The sequence below is a fragment of the Chiloscyllium plagiosum genome, chromosome 1 (assembly GCF_004010195.1).
Source record: "Chiloscyllium plagiosum isolate BGI_BamShark_2017 chromosome 1, ASM401019v2, whole genome shotgun sequence".
NCBI lineage: Eukaryota > Metazoa > Chordata > Chondrichthyes > Orectolobiformes > Hemiscylliidae > Chiloscyllium > Chiloscyllium plagiosum.
The window spans coordinates 60,731,413-60,755,847 of NC_057710.1; the positions used below are offsets into that span (position 1 = coordinate 60,731,413).

At 39.1% G+C, this 24,435-nt stretch overlaps 1 protein-coding gene across 4 annotated transcripts in view; it reads left to right on the forward strand.

Moving 5' to 3' along the window:
* Positions 1 to 20,785, forward strand: part of akr1a1a (aldo-keto reductase family 1, member A1a (aldehyde reductase)) — a 68,141-nt gene extending 47,356 nt beyond the window's left edge. For 3 of the 4 annotated variants that reach the window (XM_043687816.1, XM_043687794.1, XM_043687806.1), the window contains 5 exons: positions 362 to 557; positions 4,243 to 4,442; positions 11,316 to 11,388; positions 16,649 to 16,735; positions 20,253 to 20,785. In XM_043687816.1, coding sequence (XP_043543751.1) covers positions 362 to 557; positions 4,243 to 4,442; positions 11,316 to 11,388; positions 16,649 to 16,735; positions 20,253 to 20,318 — 622 coding nt within the window. In that variant the 3' untranslated portion in view covers positions 20,319 to 20,785. The remainder of the gene's footprint in view (positions 1 to 361; positions 558 to 4,242; positions 4,443 to 11,315; positions 11,389 to 16,648; positions 16,736 to 20,252) is intronic. The other variant, XM_043687824.1, reaches the window with a different exon arrangement.
* The last annotated feature ends 3,650 nt before the right edge of the window (positions 20,786 to 24,435 follow it).

Here is a 24,435-nt window from a genome sequence, read left to right on the forward strand (position 1 = left end):
TTCTCGCCTATGCTCAGTTCAGATCCCATCAGAACACTACAGCTTTGGTCCAAATGTGAACAAAAGAGTTGGATTCTTGACTTAAGAGCGACAGCCTTTCCCATCAAGGTAGCTGAAATAACTGCACAGAGACCAGTCTCCCGTCACATTTTATTTACATGCTGTTGGTGCCAGGTGTGATCTAAAACATTTTTTTTAACTGTTTAGTTCTGGAGTAAGGAAAGATGAAGTAGTTCCAGTCCAAATTAACTCATGAACTAAACTGAGTTGCAAACTTAAGTACAGATTAAAGACACTCTGAGCTGCAATGTGGAGCTGAATTTCACCTAATAGATAATTATTCTGTCTCCTGCCTCTGCAGATGTGGTAACATTATGATTCCAAAGAATGATGATGGAACAGTGCGTTATGCTGATATTGATTACAAGGATACCTGGAGGGCCATGGAAAAACTACTGGAAAAGGGTTTGGTTAAGGCAATTGGTTTATCCAACTTCAACTCAAAGCAAATAGATGACATATTATCTATTGCAATTTACAGGCCTGTTGTTAACCAGGTTTGTGTCAATGACAATGTTCACAGACTTTCTTTATCTCTTAGAAACCCTTTGTTGTGAAACTTATTTATTGATGGCATATATTTATTATACCATACAATAAAATTGGAGCACAAGTACAGCCAAACAATAACTGAATAAGAATGTACAGGAGATTGGAATAAAGCATTACAAGTAGAAGAATACAGCGCAGTACAGGCCCTTCGGCCCTCGATGTTGCGCCGATCCAAGCCCACCTAAACTACACTAACCCACTATCCTCCATATACCTAACCTACCCGGCTGCCCTCCGGTCTTCGTCACTTCCCCCTGCATTACAATAAAGCATTACAAGTAGCAGATGTGTGAGATTCATTCCAGCTATCTTTGATATATCACTCTGATCCTTGCATTCAGAAAACCTGAAGAAGCAAAGCTAAACTTATTAGTCTCTGTTTTTTGGCTGCTGCTACTGATGCTATTCTAAAATAACATTCACACTGTGTATACATACTACTGATATAAAGTGTGTGGAGCACCATCTTGATAAATGTAAACATCTTGGTGCATATGCAGCTACCTGCTATCAGAAATGTACAGAGCAAGCAGATCATGATATCATTCAGTGTGTTAAACTGATTTAATGCAACCTTTGCCATTTTGGAACTCCATGTTCTCGCCAGTACCCTCTCTTAACCTCACACAGCTGAAGTAAAGTTTAATGACTTTGCCAGCAGCTCTACTTTAATGGATCATCAACTACTTATAGGTTCATTGCTGGTTTTCTTCTTCTGACTGCTGCCATAATTCTACATGCTTTTGCTGCTTTCCATAGTTGCTTAAAGTTTTAGAAATGTACAGAGAGCAAAATAGCAGGTACTGAAAAGATTTTAGCTGAATTCAAGACCTGTATACAAAGTAAGTGCTCCAAAACATGAACATGCATTCTCCTTGGAGTGTGGAAAAAGATTGATGAATAAGCAGAGGCCACACAATGTGGAACAACCTGCCAGGAGGGGAAGGATGCAAGCTACACTGCCTCTTCCTGTTCAAACTCCACTGAAGAACTAATTTGATTACATTAACAATAACCTCAGTGTCAAATCCCTGACTCATCAACATTTGCACACTCCTTATCTTTATATTACCACCAACACTTTTTTTTTCTTGGCCATAATGCAAGTACAAAATATGCATTCCGAATCAACTTCATAAATTAGACCATGCCATTATGTATCCAGACTTAAAGTAATCATGGTTTCCTTGGTTAATTTTCTAATTCTGTGGTTGGTGAAAGCCTACTCCCTTTTAGTGGAAGAGACTGTCAGTGATCTTGGAGGACAACGTCAAGCCACTGTGATCATTGAAAATCCTGATTTGGAACTGCACCATACCTTCGTGGTCACTGTCAATCTGTGCTGGCAGGCAAGTGTATTGACAGAGTGATAGTTGTGGGAAGAAAAATGGTGTTATCCTAAGAGAAAACAACAGTCTGTCCTCCATGGAACGACTGCCACTCCCCTGGGGCTGTACCTCAACAATCCTAATCAATTGTAGCAGGACTGATAGCTGAGGTGCTGTGATACCATTCAAGCCCCTTTTGCAGGCTATTATCACAGGCAGGATGGCAGTTAACTGACCATATGTAACAGCACTCAGGGCCTCCACTGCAGTAATGATAGATTGGCTGGCTGCTTGAGATGCTGTGAAAGCTTCAACATGAGCTACCAGATGCTGCATCATGCTTAAAGACAGATGGTGTTAATGGAGTTAATTACCATAAAAGAATGGGCTCCAGGCTCTAATTGAAGTCCTGTGCCAAGGTAGTGCCAAACTTTCCTATTTTCCTTGACATTGGACATAGATTTTCTGACTGCACCAAGCATTTCATTGTGTATATTCATCTAGTAGTCCTCTTTTGTATCAAGGCTCAACAATGACATCACCTACACTGCAAACCCAGTCTCTGATGAAATGGCACAAATGTTTTCCTTTTACCCCCATCCTGGCTTTGGGTTAACCATCCCCCATATCTACCCATCTCTATCCTATTTACTAACCTTGATAATATGCACAATGGGTATAACTGCATTGGTGGCAGAGACTGTGAATTCAAGAGACAATGTGTTGTCATCATAGTCTTGGTGGATTTCCTCCACTGCCTGACCTCATTGTAGATCTTGAGTATCTGTGAGGAAAAAAGCATAAGATTCAGGTTGTGTTTAGGAAAGTGTGGAAAGTAAGAGGTATGTGCTTATAATATTAACAGATTGTAAGTCAGCAGGGTTTATGAACTGTGAGAAGGTATACTAGGAATGAAGACAAAGTCACCTTTAATATGCGAAGGTGTAGTGTAATGGTATTGTCATTACACTAGAAATCAGGTTAACATTCTAGGGTCATGAGTTCAAATTCCTCCATGGCAAAGGGTGAAATTTGAATTCAATAAAAATCTGGAATTAAACGCTAGCCTAATGCAACCATATAACCTATGGTTATTAAAAACCCACCTGGTTCACTAGTATCCTTTTCTTGTCTGGCATACATGTGGCATCAGGTCCATAATGTTGTTGACACTTAACTGCTCTCTGAAATGACCTAATTAGTTCAAGACTAATTAGAGCAATAAATACTGGCTCAGCTAATTATGTCCGCATCCTGTAATTTGAGTAAAAATATACTGTGCAAGTCTAAAACAGATTAATTAATATTTGGTGAAAAATGTTTTAATTGGGACAAATAGAAATCCAATGATCTATGTCAGCCTACTGCTGAAAACTCCATTTGTGCAGAACCCAATACAATCTCATTGTAGGTGGTATTTCAAAATGGCTGTAGGTACTGGCTACATGAAAAGCCATGTAAACATACAACATCCTAGCTGTAGTACTGCAGTTGGGGGCTCTGGAACAAACTAGGCTCCGAGTCGAGATCAGCAAAATGATCACCAAACCCCCACCTTCAACTCTCTGTGGCCACCATTAAATAGAAGCTTAACTGGACCAGCATATAAAAACTGGTTATATGTGCAAATCAAAGAGTGGGTACTGTTTGAGGAGTGTCTCAACTCCTGACTCCTCAGAGATTTTCCACCATTTACAAAGCACAAACTCAGAATATGATTACCCCCTTCCAGGGTGAGAGCAGTTCTGGTGACACTCAATTGACTTGACACCATCCTGGACACCTTCTACCACCAGAGAACCATTACTATGTTTCTAACCACTTAAAGGACACGCTGCAGTAACTCACCTCAGTTTTTTCGGAAACCCACAGCTCTTAACCTTAGAACAACAAGAGAAGCAGATGCACTGAAATATCAAGTTCTCCTCCATGACATGACATCATCCTGATTTGGGAACACATCACCATTTTCCTGTTCATGGATATGAATATTCAATGTTGTCAAGACACTCATAACTTAGATAATACAAAGTGTGCATGCTGCTTCAAAATAAATCCGGACTAGTTATTGAAGAGATTGTAGAATTAAAATTAGATGTGATATGGTGGTGTAGGTGTTAGATGGGGTAGATGAAGTGAGAAATCACATGACACCAGATTATAGTCCAACAAGTTTATTTGAAACCATAAGCTTTCGGAGCCTGTTGGACTATAACCCGGTGTCGTGTGACTTCTGACTTTAAAATCAGATGCTGTGCCTTTTCTCATCAAGAATTGAAAATTCTTTGGTTTTCTATTACAGGTAGAATGCCACCCATACTTGATCCAAAAGCGGCTAGTGGATCATTGTACAAAACAAAAAATTGTTGTTTCAGCATACAGCCCTCTTGGATCACCTGATCGACCCTGGGCTGGCCCTGGTGATGCAAAACTGCTGGAAGATCCACGAATCCTGAAAATTGCAGAAAAATATAGAAAATCCCCAGCTCAAGTTATTATACGGTGAAGTTCCATTTGATATGTAAAAGATTAAATTTCAGTAAAAAATACATATAGTTCCTATTAGTAAGATTATATTTTTAAACAATCTTTATGTTTTTCTACTACAGGGTGTTCTGCTGTAATGCGCGTTTTGTTAACACAAATTTGCTATAACATGATTGACAAACTGGGGACACTGTTTCTAAAGCACGAAGTTTTAAAGCATGTATTGAATATAACGTGATTCTGGCCCCATTAGTTTAAATGGTACTGCTATTATGTGATTTCCTTATAACACATGATTACACGAGAACGGAACTACCACGTTATAGCAGAACTAACTGTACTTGGCTCAGTAACTCACTCTGCTTTTAAATAGTCCTATATTCCAAAGGTGAGCATTGATAAGATAACATTATCTCTCTTCATCTCCAGTTTGACTTTCTTCTCATTTACAACTTTCTACTTTCATCACTTCACTTTGTTTGTTCAAGTGGTTTTACAGAACTGTAAAATTAATTAGTATGAAATCCAAGGGCAATCAAGTCAAAAATAAAAGAGGTGAGATAACAATCTCCTTATGCAGCTATTAGTTACTATAATGTAGTAGGATGGTAAGATAATGGAAGCAGTTTTAATAAGAACTTTTAAGTGAATTGTGTGTGTATGTAGATTTAGAAAGGAAACATTTGCAGGATTATGGGTAGGTGCTGGAGAAAGGGACCAATTGGATAGCACTTCACAAATTCAATGGGCCAAATGATCTCTTCCGTGCTGTAGTGTTCTAGACTTCCATTCTTTAAATATATCAGGAATGTTGTCTCAACATTTCCAAGTATGGCAACATCCAATTATTTGAAATCTGTCCAGATTTACCACACAGACTCATTCGTAGATGTTAAACCACATTTGCAACAGCAATGGATAGATGTCAAGTGTGGGAAAAAAACCATAAAGCACTAAATTTATTTCCGCCACATCTGTGTACTCTGGGAATCTTGCTGTGACCCTGCATTGCATTTGTGCGGGCATTGCACTTAATGCAAAATATCCAGAAATTATTGTAATTCTGGCTCACCTTGAGAAAAACTGAACTAGACCAGCCAAATAACATCTCTGGGACACCCGCACCAATCAACCCCACTGCCCTGTGACTGAATATTTCAACTCCCCCTCCCACTCTGCCAAGTACATGCAGGTTCTGGGCCTCCTCCATCGCCACTCCCTCACCACCCAGTGCCTGTAGGAAGAATGCCTCACCTTCCGCCTCAGAACACTTGAGCCCCAGGGCATCAATGTGGACTTCACCAGTTTCCTCATTTCCCCTCCTCCCACCTTACCCCAGATTCAACCTTCCAGCTCAGCACCATCCTCATGACCGGTCTTACCTGCCAATCTTCCTTCCCACCTATCTGCTCCACCCTCCTCTCTGACCTATCACCTTTATCCCCACCTCCATCCACCTATTGCACTCTTAGCTACCTTCTCCCCAACCCCACTGCGCCCCCTCCCATTTATCTCTCCACTCCGGAGGCTCACAGACTCATTCCTGATGATGGGCTCCTGCTCCGGAGGCTCACAGACTCATTCCTGATGATGGGCTCCTGCCCGAAACATCAATTTTCCTGCTCCACAGATGCTGCATGCCCTGCTGTGCTTTTCCAGCACCACTCTAATCTTGACTCTGTTCTCCAGCATCTGCAGTCCTCACTTTCGCCCAGATAAATAAATGCTGTGGGAACAACAGTAGGTCAGATGTTGGGAATTCCACAGTGAATAACTCACCTCCTGACTCCTCAAAGCCTGTCCAATGACTACTAAGCACAATAGGATCCAGAAATTGATTTTAAAAACTCTGTTTGCCTGGATGTGTCCAGCTCCAACAACATTCATGAAGTTCCATACAAAATAGACAATTTGATTGGCACGACATCTAACACCTGCAACATTCACTCCCTCCACCATCAACACAGTGGCACAGTGGTAGCAAATGGCATTATCATGTAGATGTAGTACCATCTGCAAGATACACTGCAACAAGTCACCAGAGCTACTTAGACAGTACCTTTCAGCCATGTGATCTCTACCACTAGAAGGCCAAGAGCAATAGATAAATGGAAAACCACCATCTGCAAGAACCCTCTGAGATGTCAGCTGGTCAAAATCCTGAACTCCCTCCCTAACGGGACTGTGGATATCATATACAAAATATATAGGAATCTTAAGGGGCTTGACTGGGTAAATACTGTAAGAATATTTCTGTTCATGGGAGAGTCTTGGACCAGAGGGCATAGTCTCAGAATAATGGGTGCAGGTGTGGAGGAATTTCTTCTCCCAGAGGCTTGAGTGTCTTTGGAACTCCTTGCCACAGAAAGCTATGGGGGTCGAGACCTTGTGTATATTTAAGGCTGAGATATGTAGATTCTTGATCAGTAGGGAAATCAAGGGTATTGGGGATACTGCAGGAAGGTGATATGAGGAATGTCAGATCAGCCATGATCCTATTGAACAGTGGATCAGGCTTGAGGGGCTGGTTGGCCTACTCCTGTTCCTATTTCTTATTTTCTTGTCACTACACTCCAAGGACTGAAACAATTCAAGAAGACAACTCACCGCCACCTTGTCAAGGACAATTTGGGATTGGAAATGAATGTCGATCTAGCCAACAATGAAAGATTATGCAAATGGTTATTTAAAATATTTGTATTTTAAGTGATGTGGTTATCTTCACTGTAATTGTTATTAAGCAAAACACAAAGCAGTGAGTTGAATTATGGCCACATTTTCCAGTCAGTTCTTTTGTTTTTATTCATTCATGGGACATGGGGGCGTCACTGGATGGACCAGCATTCATTGCCAATCCCTAATTGTCCAGAGGCCAGTTAAGAGTCAACCACACTGCTGTGAGCCAGGAGTCACATGTTGGCCAGATAAGGTAAGGATGGCAGAGTTCCTTCCCTAAAGGACATTAGAGAATGAGATGAGTTCTTCCTGACAATTGGCAATGGTTTTTTGGCATTATTAGACTCTTATTTCCAGATTATTATTGACTTCAAATTCAACCATCAGCCATGGCAGGATTTGAACCCAGGTCCACAAAATATCACCTGGGTGTCTGGATTAGTAAGCTAGCACTAGTAGCTCTAGGCACTGTCTTCCCTTTAAAGTCAATTCAGTTTACATTGTGAACTTAAACTTCCTGTGCCCAGGAATTGTGGCAAGCTTTCAGAAATTAATAAATAATTAACCACAAATAATATGTACTGCACAGGCTGAAATCCTCTTAAAGATCAGTTATTCTAGCTCCGGTTCTGAAATGTCTCAGGGGAGCTAGGAATTTCTTAGGTATCTTGGATATTTTACAGCCATGATTTACTTAGTAACAAGTATGAATTTGTGCAGTAATAGACCTTTGTATGCTTGAGTCTAGTCTTGATTTTCTAATTACTATTCTATAATGCTTGTGTTATCTATTTACTTTAAAAAAGTTACTGTGGAATAATGCTGGGAAATTAGTCTGTCAAGACCATCCAAACATCAAGTTTGCATAATCATACATATTCTAAAGTGAGTAATCTAATTAGTTAACTATCCTAGCTAGTTGAATAGTTGACATTTCACATTAGCCTGGTGATTTTGCCACGACCCTGGCTGCCAAAGCAGAATTTTGGTCACAGAGTAATACAGCATGGAAACAGGCCTTTCAGCCCAAACTGGTCCATGCTGACCATGGTGCCCAATCAGCTAGTTCCAATCCTTGTTCCAATCCCTTCCCATCCATGTACCTATCCAAAATACCCCATCCTACAATTCCACATTCCCCATGGCTAATCCACCTCGCCTACACATCCCTGGACACTATAGGCAATTTAGCATGGCCAATTCACCTAAACTGCACATCTTCAGACTATCTGAGGAAACCCACACAGACAGAGGGAGAATGTGAAAATTCCACACAGTCGCCCAAAAGTGGACTGGAACCCAGGTCCCTGGTGCTGTGAGGGAGCAGTGCTAACCCCTGAGCCACTGCGCTGCCCCAACTTAGCTGCATCTTTAGAGAATATTTGAATAAATTAAAATAACTAAAGAATCAAATAGTTTCATCCTTTCAAAATACAAACCTTGACTTTTCTGCTTGATTGTTCAGAAAATTTATTTTGTCTTGTGTCTTCCTTGGATTAATCTGTAGCCAACCAAAGAGTCATTGAGAATGGCATAACTTTAGATGACTTATAGTTTTCATGTAACAATATAGTAACTGTTGGAGAGAGATGTCAAAGAGGAGTCTTGAGTTCTATGTTCAGCCGTACAATGGATCTTTATTCAAATTCTTTATCATACCTGCGGGAGAGGCCAGAGACTGCTCCACATCAGGCTTTCACATGAGGCCCAGGTGCCCTCTTAATCATGACTCAGATAGGAGAGGCCAATGACACTTTAGTTTCCCCAGTGGAATACAGTATTTGTATACATTTTGCCTTACAATAATTACATGCAACATTGACGTTATTGTTCCTTCCCAATCAATCTTTACATCAAATCTGTAAAACACCTGATCAATGATGAACAATCCTATGACTAGCCCTTTGGTTCCCCATGATCTCACAATGTTTACCACACATCATTATTATGAGGCTTTTAGATCTTACAATGTATCCTATGAATTCACATTCCACAGTTAATGGTTATACTCTTCTTTTAGATATTTCCAGACTTGCTTATCTCTAAGGACAGCTCGAATTCTGATATTCATTGTATTCATTGACATCCCTATCAAATTGTGTAAATCATCTTATATTTCAACTTCCCTAATACAAGAAGATGCAAATTTCTCCTAATTGCTATAAAATTCATAATATCAGTTGTAATATAAAGTTGGTTACTTGGAGGGGTTTTTGGTTATATCTAATGTTAGAATTATTTAGCCAACAGGTTGTGAGCAGCTTCTGTCCTACCTGACCTTGGAAGGTCAGGTAAACACTGCCCCTTTATTCTGTAACTGCACCATAATTCATGCTAGCCACATGCTGTCCTTTAAGATGAAATTTTCTGACCCTACTCTAAATATTTCTACACTTACTCTTTACCTAATAAGACAACATCTATTCCATTGATAAGACTGAAACTCAATCACTTTCCCAGTTCAATGAACTTGTCCGAACTTCTTGGTTTTTACAAGTCATAATCTCGTCCTTTTAACTTATCACTTGTCTCTGTTATTGTGGGATCATGCTTCTATTTTTAATTCTTGCTACAAACTTCAGGCTGTGTTCCCAGACATCTCTTATCAGACCGTCTCTTACAGACATATGAAATTCTGGTTTGCACAGAATTCCCGATATATTGATTTGTAAGATTTTTGTTCAAATTAGACCCTGCCACCTTGGATTTATCTTTTCTCAAAGCTACCATGGTGCTAACTTATGATCTCACTTTAATGCTGACCAGCAAGTTGATCCTATTATTGCAATTAAAAGTTTCCACCATATTTATACCAATGGGCAGCCATTTTGTGCCATGGGCTACCCCAACTGTAACAATACATAGGTTGCTAGAAATATATTTCCACAAGTCATTTGTGGTAAGTTTAATTAGTATCTGCAGGGCATTGTCATTCTTTTTTAAACATATAAACTTTCCCCAGTAAATCTTAAAAAGGAAATTCTGGAGGGGCAATGATGTTAAGTCATTATGTCGTGTAGATTTAATTATTTTTATTAAATCTATTTTTGTCATCAACCATTCAGAGATGTTATTACATACTTCTGGAGCAGGTGAGATTGAACTCAGGTCTCCGGTCCAAGGTAGGGACACTACCACTGAGCCACAAGAGGACTCCTTTTACGTAGTGTACAGTATTTTTTTAATGACCCTATTTTTCCTAATCAACCTATTCAGAGAAGTTACTGCACACCTCTACAGCAGATTGAACTTGAACCCAGGCCTCCTGGTCCAGAGGTGGGGACTGACCACAAGAAAACCCTCATTAATATAATATAGAAAGACCCATTTTTTATTTGACATATTTGTTGACAGTATATATTAATAATGGCTTTATGTCTTTCTCATTCAGATAATAACAATTTGTCACTATTTTTAAAGGTGTGTTGGCACTCTCAACACCCACCTATCTTACTTAAGACAGCTTTTAATGTGCAAATTAGGATCAAAGGATTTAGTTTGCCATTTTCCAGTATTACTGCTCAGTAAGTAATCCATCCCCAAGAACTCCCAATCCAAACTGTGCTTACCTAATCGTCAGACTGGGCAACCTGACTTTGTCCAGCCTGAATACACGGAGCTGCCTTAGAATACCTATTCGGCACCATAAAGTAAATGGCCAAACCCTCAAAATTATGACCACTTATTCATGATGGTTACAGGAGACCATTGGTATGACTGTTACCATTCAGCCACCCAAAAGTCAAAATAAATTTTAGAATTTTAGAATCAAGTATCTAAACATACTGAATGACTTTTCATTTTAGCCTTGCAAATGCACAAATATCTTCATGGATTGATGCTGCATTCTTTATATATGTTGTTTAACATTACTCAATCACCCCGCAAACTCTAACACATCAGTACATGTCACTTCTGGATTTTCTTTTCATGAACCTGTTCAGACACTTTGTGACAGTGGAGCGGTTGGGCTTGAACCAAAGAGATACTATCAGAAACTTAGACCGCTCGACCTCTGTAACTGTTCACTTTGACACTTTAGCAGATTAAAACGACAATTGAGCTGCTTTTTCTGAAGCTGTCTCAAAATTGGTTCCATTGGGGACTAGCAAAGCTTAATTTCATATTTCTTCTGTGCATGGAAAGTAGGAGTCTTCAAATTAATAACTTAAAATTCTTCGAGAGTCTGATCATTTTTTTTTTCGCCTCTAGGTGGCAAGTGCAAAGAAAAATACCGTGCATACCAAAAAGTGCTACACCCTCCAGAATTAAGGAAAATATCGAGGTAATATTTTTGGCAATGGCATAAGATTTGTAAACTTCAATTTTACACATGAGTATGTAATTAAGAATATTTGTCATGCTTCAGAATGAATAATGCAAGACCATTACAATCACAGAAAGATGTTAAACATGTATGCTTGGCATAACAACAGAAACTATTTGCATTTACACAGCCCTGTAATGCTTCATGGAACAAGGAGAAGTTAGGAATGGTGACCAAAGGTTTGGTCAAAGGGGCAGGTTATAAAGAGATGAAAATGTAGAACGAGTTTGGAAACAAATCCAAGACCCATGATATCTAAGCAGCTGAAGGCATAGCACCCAGTGGCACAGTGAATAAAAGGAAATTTACAAGAGGCCAGAAGAATCAAGAATTCTAGAAGTGAAAAGTGTAGGGCTGGAGGAAGTGAAATAACTAAATGAGAACGGGAGATGTCATAAAGTGAAGCTAATGAAAATATTAAATTTTGAGTGTTTGTTGGGACCAGCAGCTGGTTTAGGTCAATATGGAGGAGACAGATATGTGTTATAAAGATGTGGGTGTACTGTACCTTTAAGAGAGTTAAAGCTCAGAAAAATTACTTGACAGAACCAAGTGTCCTGAAGAAAAAATGTAACATTCAGTCGAACAACTTGATAAGCTGGTTGCCTGGAAACAACAAAACAGATTCAAATTAGGCCAATCAGTTTAAATTATACCCCCAAAAAAAACCAAACCCCAATCCAGTTTGAATTTAGTATATTGACAATCTTAAAAACCAGTGACCCAATCTGATGCTTTATGGGTATAAGATTGGGAAAAATTGAACAGTTTGGAGGAGAACGACCAAGCCACCAGCATGTAAAACAACCGCCCAAAAAATAGCTCTCTTAAAAGGTACCTTTATCAATCAGTAACCTGTCAAGCAGATTCCCCAAGAAGAAGAAAAGAAGACAGGGATTCAGAAAAAACTGAAAGCTACCTAGTTTTGAGATAAGAAGTGGTGTTTTGTAAATCTTAATTGGGAGTTTTGTCAGACTAGTATTATAGAAGGGAAGGTAAAAGATAGGTTAGAGGAAGGAATGGTAAGTAGTTGTTAGTTAATTATCCTCTGTTAAACTTTAAGAAATAGAGTTGTTAATTTTTACTTTAACTAGTTCTGGGCCTATTGAATTCTCACAGATTACTGCACGGGATAAATCTTTTCTGTGTTGCTGGTTTTAAATTAAGCAGGTGAGTTTACCCCATGTCATAACAGTTTGGGGGCTCGGGTCCATGACTTGAACTGGTTTGGACAGATTTGAATAGATTTGGAGGTACGAAAAATTCCAGCAAATTTAAACACTTGCAGTTTAGTGTCCGAGATCTTTAAATAAAACGTAGGTGAGGTAGTTTGTTCACTTTCGGTGACTTGTGATTGATTAAATTTGAAGTGAGAGAAATGGCTCTTAAAATTGCTAAAGAGGTTCTGGGGTTTGAAAATGATTCTCAAATTTGCCAAGGAAGTTCAGAGGGAAAGAAAAAAGCCATACTTTTAGAATTAGCCAATAAGTTAGATTTGGGTTTAACCAAGGACAAAAGCAAAGCTGAAATTGTAAGGGAATGACTCAAACACTTAGGTGCATCAGAGAAACAGACAAGTGCAGTAGAGTTAGAAAAACCTCAATTACAATTAAGGAAAATGGAGTTAGAAGATTAACAAGGAAGAGAGAAAGAGAGAGAGGAGAGAGGGCAAGAGAGGTAAAAGAGAGAGAGAAGATTCCTGGCTGAGCACAGAGAGAGAGAGAGAGATAGAGGAAAAAGAAAGAGAAAGTTCTTACTGAGCAAAAAGAGAGAAAATTTGAACTTGAGAAGTTGCAACTTAGTCAGCAAAATCAACTTAACAAGTTAGAGATTAAAAGAAAAGGTAGTGATAGATATAAATATGTCAAAACTCTGCCACATTTTGATGAGAAAGATGTTGAAGTCTTCTTTATTTCATTTGAAAAAATTGGCTAGGTAGATGGAATGGTCCAAGGATTTATGGGTAATGCTATTCAGACTAAACTGGTAGGCAGAGCTAGTGAGGTATTTGCTGCGCTGTCAGATGAGGGGTCAAGAGATTATGAAGAAGTTAATCAGGCTGTTTTAAGTGCTTATGATTTGGGACCAGAAGCATATAGACAGTGGTTCAGAAACACAAAGGAGGAACTGGGTCAGACTTATGTTGAGTTCGAAAGAATTGAACATAATCATTTTGATGGATGGGTGCATGCTTTGAAAATAAAGAAGATCTTTGAGGCTCGAAGAGAGATTATTCTGCTGGAGGAGTTTAAAAGCTCACTTCCAGAGATGGTAAGAATTCACGTGGAGTAACAAAGTTCAGGAAGTGAGAAGGGCAGCAGAATTAGCAGATGAGTACATGTTGGTGCATAACACAAGCTTCTGGCCAGAATTTCATCCTGTGAGGAATAGAAGTTGGGAGAAGAGGAGATCCTACGCTACGTAACCAAGAGTAGAGAGCACTGGAAAGAATTTACCACAGGGTAAGAAAGAAGCCCAAGAGGGTGGAAAGAAGGTGAAAGGCCTCAGGTGTTTTCACTGTGGTAAAGTGGGACACGTAAAGTCACACGTAAAGAAAGGCATTATGGGAAAAGATGTGGTAAAAGAAGCTAAGCCAGTGACATTAGTGAAGGTTGTAAAGGAGACCCCAAGAAGAGCCAAGGAGCTGCAGGAGAGTGCACAGCCTAGACAGGGGCTGGGTGTGGAGTTAGTACCTGATCTCTACAAAGAATTTACCTCTGTGGTTAAAGTTTACTCAGAAAGAACAGGGAGAAAAGGACAAGAAGTTATCATTTTGAGAAATACAGGATCTAACCAGTCGCTGATAGTATGAGATGAGTGAATATGCACTCTTTCTGATCTGTTACCCAAGAGGTGATAATATGTAGGATAGATGGACAAAAACATTTTTATTGGCCTGGAATGCACAAGGATGTGGTTACCTTTTGCTGTATGTGTCATACATGCCAAATGGTAGGTAAGCCACAGGCGGTAATAAAACCAGCACCTTTCTTGCCCATTCCCATATTTGAAGAACCTTTCACGCGGGTTATGATTGTGTGGGTCCCCTCCCGAGAGCTAAAAGTGGGAACCAGTACTTGTTAACCATAATGGATGTGTCCACCAGATTTCTGGAGGCAATTCCATTACGGAGTATCAAGGCAAAAAGGGTAGTAGAGGAGTTCATAGCTTTCTTCACACAGTATGGGCTACCCAGAGAGATTCAGTTGGACCAAGGGTCCAATTTTACTGCTGGGCTGTTTAAGCTTCCTGATGAAGAGCTTATGCTGTCAACTGTCCTGCTCCTCAGATGCTGACTGACCAGCTGTGCTTTACCAGCACCACACTTTTTGACTCTAGTGCCATTTATTACTTTGCTTAGGATCGTTGCAATGCAAGGATGCAGATATGCAATTAAAAGAAATGCACGTTAACTCAATTATTCAACTGCTTGTGGATGTTTACAAAAACATTACATTTACTAAGGGCCACCAGGAACAAATAATCCTTTTTTCAGATTGACTGGCAGATTTACAAAATTATTAAACCCAATGAGGATACTCTACGGAGCCCTGGATGTATACTTCTTCAAAAAGAGCAGTTGAGTGGAATAGATAGTTTGTATAGTTAAATTGATTACATTACATTTTGATTCAGGAAGCTCAGTATTCAGGTAGTGGGATTCCTCAGAGAGGAATGTGTTATGATCCCAGCTGATGGTAATATTGGACAAATCAGATTCCAGAATGAAACCTGACCTCGACACAACATAAGCTATTATTTTTGCGATTTGCTTTCTATGGTGGTCATTCACTGAATATATCCACACAAATCTGCCAAAGTACTTTTAACCAAAAAACACAAGCTTATTACACAAAAGAATAAAAAAAAGGTATTTATGGACAAAAATTTTGAAGATGTCATAAACAGCAAATAAAATATTTAACTGTTTTTCCCTGTAATAGACTTTATGGAACACTCAGCTCAAAGAAGTTTCATCCTACCTTCACTTTAAAAGTCTTACTCAATTGAGGAGGTCACGAGCATTTCCTTTTGGTGATTTTTTGCATATTCATGAGAAGAAATACTCTCCATCACTACCAAGACACACAGACAGGCTAACTCACTTACCTTCTTTACTGAACTCTAAAAAAGAACTCAGAACTTTTACCAGGCCTATCTATTTTGACTGCTTAAATAACTACAGACCTCTTTCCAGTTTTGATGATCTGGAAATACCAAAACAAAACTGCCTATCTGCTGGTCTGGATCTTATCTTTTCTTCACAACTGAAACCACTTGAGGTCCTGAGCCTCTCCTTCTGTAAATCATAAACTCACAGTTTCAGCACTGTAGTCCCTAGTTAGCTTATTAAGTCATTCACTGTAAGTCACATACCTTCTTAGAAATGATCTGAACTTACTGTTTAAAATGAATTTCTGACCTTTGAAAAGAAAGTCACAGAATGAAAATGTCAAAAAACTCAAATTCAAGATCATAAACAATAACGCATATTAGACCTTTAGCACAAGTGCAAAAGCATAGGTTCTCATTTGAGGCTTAGTCCAGGCAACATAATGTAAAACAGCATATATTGAGTGAAGTCAAAGCTGCATTCCAATGTCAAGGTTATGAGTCAGGTTAAACACTGTATCCTTGCATTACTGAGATTGTGAGTCACATTAAGATGCTAATTGTTGTAAATATGTTGAAGAATTAGGATAAGACATCTGAACCAGAAGTGGAAACTTATAATCAAAATTATAAAATGTGAAAATCGACATAAGTACTTTAATTTAAAAAAAATCATTCTTGGGATGTGGCATCATTTGCAAGATGAGCATTTAGTTGCTCGTTTTTAGTTGCACATGAGGTATTGGTGATGAGCCGCCTTCTTGCAATGATGCAGTGAAGGTATTCCACAATACTGATAGAAAGTGATAGGGTTTTGATCCAACAAGAATATAAATATGTTGAATTCAGGCAACACATAACTTGGAAGCCATGGTGTGCCAGACTGTGCAGATCTATTTTGCAAAGCAGACACTGTAGCCATCAGAAATCATTTGATTAACATTTTTAGTATTTTCTATTCCTTCCTCTTAAAGAGCTTCCTACATAAGTAAATTAAAAGCATCCTTTAAAGTTTTGTATGTATCTGTGTAGATGTATTCACAGTATAAAATATTGAACTCAAGATTTTATATAATAGGAACATAATATATATTTTATAAAACAGGTCTTCAATTTCATGTTGTCGAAGGAAGATATGAAACAAATTGAATCATTTGATTGCAATGGAAGAGTAATAGTGCCAACAATAGAAGTAAGTCTTTAGAAAAAATAGTCATGGTTTGGGTGTGCTGGTGTTAGACTGGGCAAAGTTAAAAATCACACAACACCAGGTTATAATCCAACAGGTTTATTTGGAAGTACTAGCTTTCGAGGCACTGCCTCTTCATCAGGTGGTTGTGGAACAGGACCACAAGAGACAGAATTTATAGCAAAAGAGTTAGTGTCATGGAGCTGTAATGATATATTAAACAAATTTTAGCTTAAGTCTTTCATCTTTTCGAATGGGATATGCTAGTTTTGGTTCTTTAATATGTAAATCCTAGAACTCCTTTTAAGTTATATTCTTAAGATAGCTTCAACTTTTCTAACAATAGGTGCCACCTCAGCTCAGACAATGCGTTAAACATGTGAGGTTAAAGTCTGTGTCTCAATATTGAGTCAGACTTCTGTCACGACACTACAGATTTCTTTCGGAAACTCAGCACCCATGGACGAGTCAAACCAGGAACATTCCTTGTTACAATGGACGTTTCAGTACTCTACATCAGCATCCCCCATGATGACGGCATCAGGGCAACAGCCTCAGTACTCAACACCAACAACTGCCAATCTCAGAGCACCGTTCTACAACTTATCCACTTCATCCTCGACCACAACACTTTCACCTTTGAGAATCAGTTCTTCATCCAGACATCCAGAACAGCCATGGGAATCAAATTTGCACCTCAATATGCCAACATTTTCATGCACAAGTTTGAACAAGACTTCTTTTCTGCACAGGTCCTGCTACCAGCACCATACACAAAATATATTTACAACATTTTCTTCCTCTGGGCCCATGGCGAGGAATCTCTGAAACAACTACACAGTGATATCAATGAGTTTCATCCTACCATCAGATTTACCATAGATGACTCTTTAGTATTTATCTCATTTTTGGATACATGCGTCTCCATCAAAGATGGACACCTCAGCACCTCACTCTACTGCAAACCCACGGATAACCTCACAATGCTACACTTCTCTAACTTCCACATGAAACATATTAAAACAGCCAACCCCTACAGACAAGCCATACGCATACACAAGATCTGTTCAGATGAGGAGGAACATGACGGACACTTCGAAGTGCTCAAGGATGCTCTCAAAAGAACAGGGTACAATGCTCAACTCATTGACCACCAGTTCTGACATGCCACAGCGAGAAACCGTAATGAGCTTCTCAGGAGACAGACGCGAGCTGCAACTGATAGGGTACCCTTCATTGTCCAGTACTTCCCGAGAGCTGAAAAACTACGCCATGTTCTTTGCAGCCTGCAACACGTTATCAATGAGGGTGAGCACCTCCACTTCTCACCTATAAGCAATCACCAAACCTCAACCAGACCATTGTTCGCAGCAAACTGCCTAGCCTTCAGGACAACATCGACCACAATGCCATACAACCCTGTCACGGCAGCCGCTGCAAAACGTGTCAGTGTCGACATGGATGCTACCATTACATGTGGGGAAACCTCCCACCATGTATGCAGCAGGTACTCATGTGACTCGACCAATGTTTTCTATCTCATATGCTGCAGGCAAGGATGCCTTGAGGCATGGTACATTAGCGAGACCGAGCAAACGCTATGACAACAGATGAATGGACACCACGTAACAATCACCAGGCAGGAGTCACCGGTCGGGGAACACTTCAGTGGTCAGGGACATTTGGCCTCAGACCTTCGAGTGACCATCCTCCAAGACAGACTTTGGGACAAGCAACAATGCAAAGTGGCCAAGCAGAGGCTGATAGCTAAGTGCGGTACCCATGGGGACGGCCTCAACCGGGACCTTGGGTTCATGTTGCACTACAGTTGACCCACTGACCGACTACAATACACACACACTCCTACATACTCTCAGACTCTCTCTCATATGCACACACATGCAACCCCTGCACTCACACCACACACGCACCCTCTCACAGCTTATATCCCATCACACTCACATACTTGACCAAGCTTACACACACACACGTTTCATATGCACTCACACCCACATGCACACATTCACATGCGCACACACACACTCTCTTTCTCTCCTACATGCGCACACATAAACGTTTATGGGGTGAATTTGCATTTGCAGAATTACTTTTTTTTGCTCAAAAACTGCATAAATCCATGTATGATTCTGTAAGTCCTACATTAGAAGTAGAACCAGTCTGTCTCAACACTGGGACACAGGCAGTCTTTAACCTCACACATTTAATGCATTGTCTGAGCCAAGATGGCACCTATTAGAAAAGCTGAAGCTATCTTCAGAATATAACTTAAAAGGAGTTCTAGGATTTACATATTAAAGAACCAAAACTAGCATATTCCCATTCTAAAAGATGAAAGACTTAATATAAAATTTGTTTAATATGTCATTACAGCTCCGTGACACTAATCCTTTTGCATAAATTCTGTCTCTTGTGGTCCTGTTCCACAACCACCAGATGAAGAGGCAGTGCCTCGAAAGCTGGTGCTTCCAAATAAACCTGTTGGACTATAACCTGGTGTTGTGTGATTTTTAACTTTAGAAAAAATAGACTTCATAGTTATGTCTTGAACTGGATACACAGATATAAAGAACAAAGTAAGCAACTTGCTTTGTAACAGATGGCTTTAAACACGCAAATTGCCAGACATTTTAACCTTGGGGAATCTCCTTAAAGATGTTGCTGTAACTGAAGGGTTTGAGTTACAGGGAAAGGCTGAATAGACTAGGGTTTTTTTTCCCTGGAACATCAGAGTCTAAAGGGTGACCTTAAAGAGGCATATAAAATCATCAGGGGCATGGATAGGGTGAAGAGCCAAGGTCTTTTTCCCAGGATGGAGGAGTCCAAAACTAGAGAGCATAGGTTTAAGGTGAGAGGGAAAGATTTAAAAGGGACTTGAGCAGTAATGTTTTCATACAGAGGGTGATGTGTTTATGGAACAAGCTATCAGACAAAATGGTGGAGGCTGGTACAATTAAAACATTTAAAAGATATCTGAATGGGTACATCAATAGCAAGGGTTGAGAGGGATTTGGATCAAATGCTAGCAAATGTGACTCGGTCAGATTGGGATATCTGGTTGGCATGGACAAGTTGGACCAAAGAGTGTGTTTCCATGCCGTATGACTCTGTGTGTACACCACTCAAAGACGCCAAAATGAATGGCATTTGTTTGGATATGGGATTTCAGGTGGCATGAGGCCACATGAGGGGTAGCCTGAAATGTATTAACATAAGCTCTTCCTGGTTCAGAAGGAAAATGTTATAATTTTTAAAAAACGTATCTTGCTTGGAACTCTTTAAGAATAAAATTTGGAAGCAATGAGAATACATTAGTTATAATCAGGATTTAAGATTACAACTACTTGTTGAGAGAAGAGAAAATTAGCATCTCCGCTGCTGAAAGACCAGTTTAGATAACTGCCTCTGTGCAGAAATATACACACATCTAAGTGCCACTGACTCATTGTGAGACTTGTCAGAAATACTACAGGTTCTAATTGTCCTTTCTTTACTTTTGTAGAGAGGTGGTATGAGAGTTTGGAGAGATTCAAGTCATCCATATTTCCCTTTTAATGAGCCTTACTGAAGATCAATCGACAGATTCCAAAAATATCCACAACATATACTGGAAATTTTCCTTTTGAATCAGCTTCGAAATTAAGTCTTCTTAAAATTGGTGGAACAATTAAAAAGAAATAGAGAAATAATTTTAATGTCATGGATATAAACATTTAAATAATTAAAACTTCACTGATTTCTACTGAACCTGATTGGCTAAGGCAAGTAGAGGTGACAAATTTTACTTTAAAAACTGAAAATCAAACAAAATATTGGTTATTTCTAAGCAAATTAATAAATGAACATGGCATATTCATCAGTAATACTGAGTGCAAATTTGAAGTGAGCATAGAAGAACAACACATAAGATCCAGAACGTCCAACAAGAATATAATTCTGTAGAATTTCTGTATGCATGCAACAATGTAAACATTTAACCATTTTTACTGACTGTCTTCAGCATATCAAACATTAAATAAATTGTTTGCAGCTAAATGTAAAAGTGATTTGTTTTTCTTCAATATGCTATTTTACAATGCATTTAATGTTAAATACACCAAATATTTACATAATTACAAAATGTACTTGATCAAATATGTCCATTTTTTAAAACAGCATGTGGAGGTGCAGGTCAGGTGAATTGGCCATGCTAAATTGCCCATAGTGATAGGTGCATGAGTAAGGAAATGGGTCTGGGTGGGTTACTCTTCGGAGGGTTGGTGTGGACTTGTTGGGCCGAAGAGCCTGTTTCCACACTGTAGGGAATCTAATCTAATCTAATCTAATCTAAATACATTTCCATAGTTTTAAAAAGGAACAATTTACTATGGCTTTGAATATACCGCCAATGGTTAGACATAGAGAGCTTAGAATGGAATTTGGAAAATGGTTATTTGGTTTGGAGCAGTAGACAGTGCTCCCTTAGTAAAAGATGAATTAGGTCCTTAAACTTTTTTTATTCAAAATTCATACTGCCCCCCTCCCCCCAAATAAAATTAATTCTGATGAAATCAAAAATTCTGAACCTGCAGTATACACTGGAATTAAGGCTTACTTTTTGGAGACCATTTCAGGCAATGAAGGTTTAGTAGTACATCCTAAAGATGCAATATAATGGACAGGGTTTCTACCTCCTCCTCACTACATTAAAAAACTTCGAGGTTCTCATTAACATTGAGGAGGATCAATTAGCCCCTTTGCTCACATCCTTCACTTGCAAGCATGTCTTAATTCTCAGCCTGATGTGCATGCAAACCATTCAAACATCATTTAGTTTGTAAATGTTTTCATGTCATCAATCCCATTAATGATCACTAATTAATATTTGGGTTAAATATATCACATAGCAACAAATGAACATATATAAAATTCATATTCTTCTTAACAAGAGACAACAACCCACAACACAAAGATCAGGCTTGGGGCAGTGATGGCCAACTCCTGGATTTTCAAGCTCTACCATGTAGGAACCTTGAAGCTAGTCATGAGACACATTAGAGAGGTAGCTCAAGGGAGGAAATTTGGATGACACATGTCATCTGCAAGACTGGAATAATCCCTTACTATAAAAAGTTAGCATTGTAGTAATCTGCATAGTCAGTGCAGTTCCTACAACGTAGGTCAGTTGCTAGTGAGGTTGCAGCAAGTGGTATTACTAATTTGCTACCATTACTGCAAATGTTACTTTTGGTAGTTCTATCTAAAACTGCTGTAATTTGAATAATCCAGAGTAGGAGAATTGTGGATTGCCATCATATCTCCTTTGTGATATCTGACAAGCTTGTTTATTTTCTTACTCCCATTCATCCTTCTTTAAAAGGCACAATTTTAATCTTGTTTTAACCTCTATAGAAAGTGTGATTTGGCAATCATGAAATCCCAGTTTAGTAGATACAGCAGGAGACATTGAAGCAATGTGCAGTATTGCTGTCCCCTTTTAAATATAAAAGCACTTTTATGTACCAAGAACACTGAATGCTTCTAAATGTAGCAGTAATAGAGAAATGAGAAATGCAGTTTTTTTATGACAGCGCTGCCTAAAGCAATGTATAATAAAGAAAAACTAGTATTCTTGCAATTGTACTAGAATTACTAATATTCTTGCAATTTTGACATTTTATAGCTATCTCATGAAGTTAAACTTTTTTAAGTAAAAAGGGATAAAAACATAAAATAATACAAAAAATCAACTGGTTTTTGCTACCAGACCTGCTTTCTTGAGTGGTGCAATCTTGCAGTTCATATTTATTATTGAAAAAGTACAAATTTAAAACAACACCCAGTCATAATTGTACACTGGAGGTCACTGTCACCTATAGGCTACACAATGAAATTTGCTGTAACTGAGGGCAATAGCCTAAGCCCATTTGAAAAGAAAATTGTATCCTTCCACTCAAAGACCAGAAGTGTATCAAGATTGCTTTGAGAACAAATCACTATCTGCAACTAGCAATGTGTTGCATTCCAGAACTCTGATAGAAACAATAGAATTTGCAAATTAAAGGTTCCCAGTTTTGCACAAAGGCTTCAGGAACAGGGAATAACCCTGGGATGCCAAATGCATTTCAGATTGGCAGTGTTCAGAGCAACTGTAGTGGAAATGGACTGTCTGCTTATCCTCAGTTGAACATGGCAAGAAAAGCATCAACACAAGCATCAACATCAAATTTTCATTTAAATAACAGGAGGTGATGCAGAAGGATGTAAAGCTGTGACTTTTTCAAAAGATGGATGAGATGCACACCTGAAATGTTTACAAAATGGAAGGAACATTATAACATGAGAAGTCACGCGCAGAGTTTGAATGGAGCAATCACACCACAGTTGAGATTGAGAATCGGCTTGTTGGGCTGGATTTAACATTGCAAGATGGGATCCTGATAGTTGGTCAAGAGTACAGTCCACAAGCTTACCCAATGTTTTGTTTCCGAAATAATTCCAATAAGCACCACCTAAACGATTGCAAGACAATTACTCAGGGAGAGGTGTCTTATCACATTAATTATGCCTAGAGACAGGACACCTGAAAGAAAGTCTGGCCATCAATTTTAAATGACTGCTTCTGGGAAAAGATCTACCACTCTGTCAACCCATGATGACCCCACAAAAGCAAAACTTTCCAACGGTACCAAAAACACACCAGAATGCCCAAGCAGGCTGACAAGCCAAACCAAACAGCCCACGCAGACAAGGAAATACACTTCAAGCTCACTAACAATGTCAGGGTAACACAGGAATCCAAAGCCCTGAGGGCAGTTTCACAACCCAGCAATACCAAAGCCACACAAAGAGCAGGTCAGGCAGAGGCACCAGCCAGGGCATTGCTCCCAGGATAAGACAATGGAAGCACCTCACCACTTCAGAGGAGACAGTAACACCTACCTGCGAAGAGGAATGGAACCATCGATACTGTCAGGATTGTGTGAAGGAACAGAACATTCATTGGATAACTCTTTTCCAATTAGCATCATTGTAACTAGATTACTCCATTTCCAGATGCATTGTATTTTCCCCATTTCTAATTAGCCTTATTGTACAGCATTATTATAAAACTGGCTTCACCCTCAGCTCTGGGAAGAGAAATTCTGATCTACCTGTACAGGCTGTCAGTTCTGTGTCAGCCTAGACAGTTTCTCTTCCAGCTATATCACTTGTAATAAACTGTTTCAATTTCACTTCGAACTGTGCTTTGTGATCTCTAACTTATTGGGCAAATTTCTCCGACACTGCTCCAGGAAGATTCCCATGGGCAGAAAGTTCAGATTATTTGGCCATTAGAAAACAGTTTTGAAAAGATTGAAGTCATGAACTGAAGGATTAATATCAGGCCTTAGCATCATAAATCTGAATTTTGATCTGGTATGTGTGAAACATTTGTCAATCATAGAATCATAGAATCCCTACAATGTGGAAACAGGCCCTTTGGCCGAACAAGTCCACACTGACCCTCCAAAAAGTAACCCACCCAGACCCATTCCCCTATTCTATTACTCTACATTTACCCCTAACTACTGCACCTAACCTACACATCCCTGAACACTACGGGCAATTTAGCACGGCCAATTCACCTAACCTGCACATCTTTGGATTGTGGGAGGAAAGTGGAGGATTTGAAAGCTTCAAATGGGTCATTCAAAAATATATAA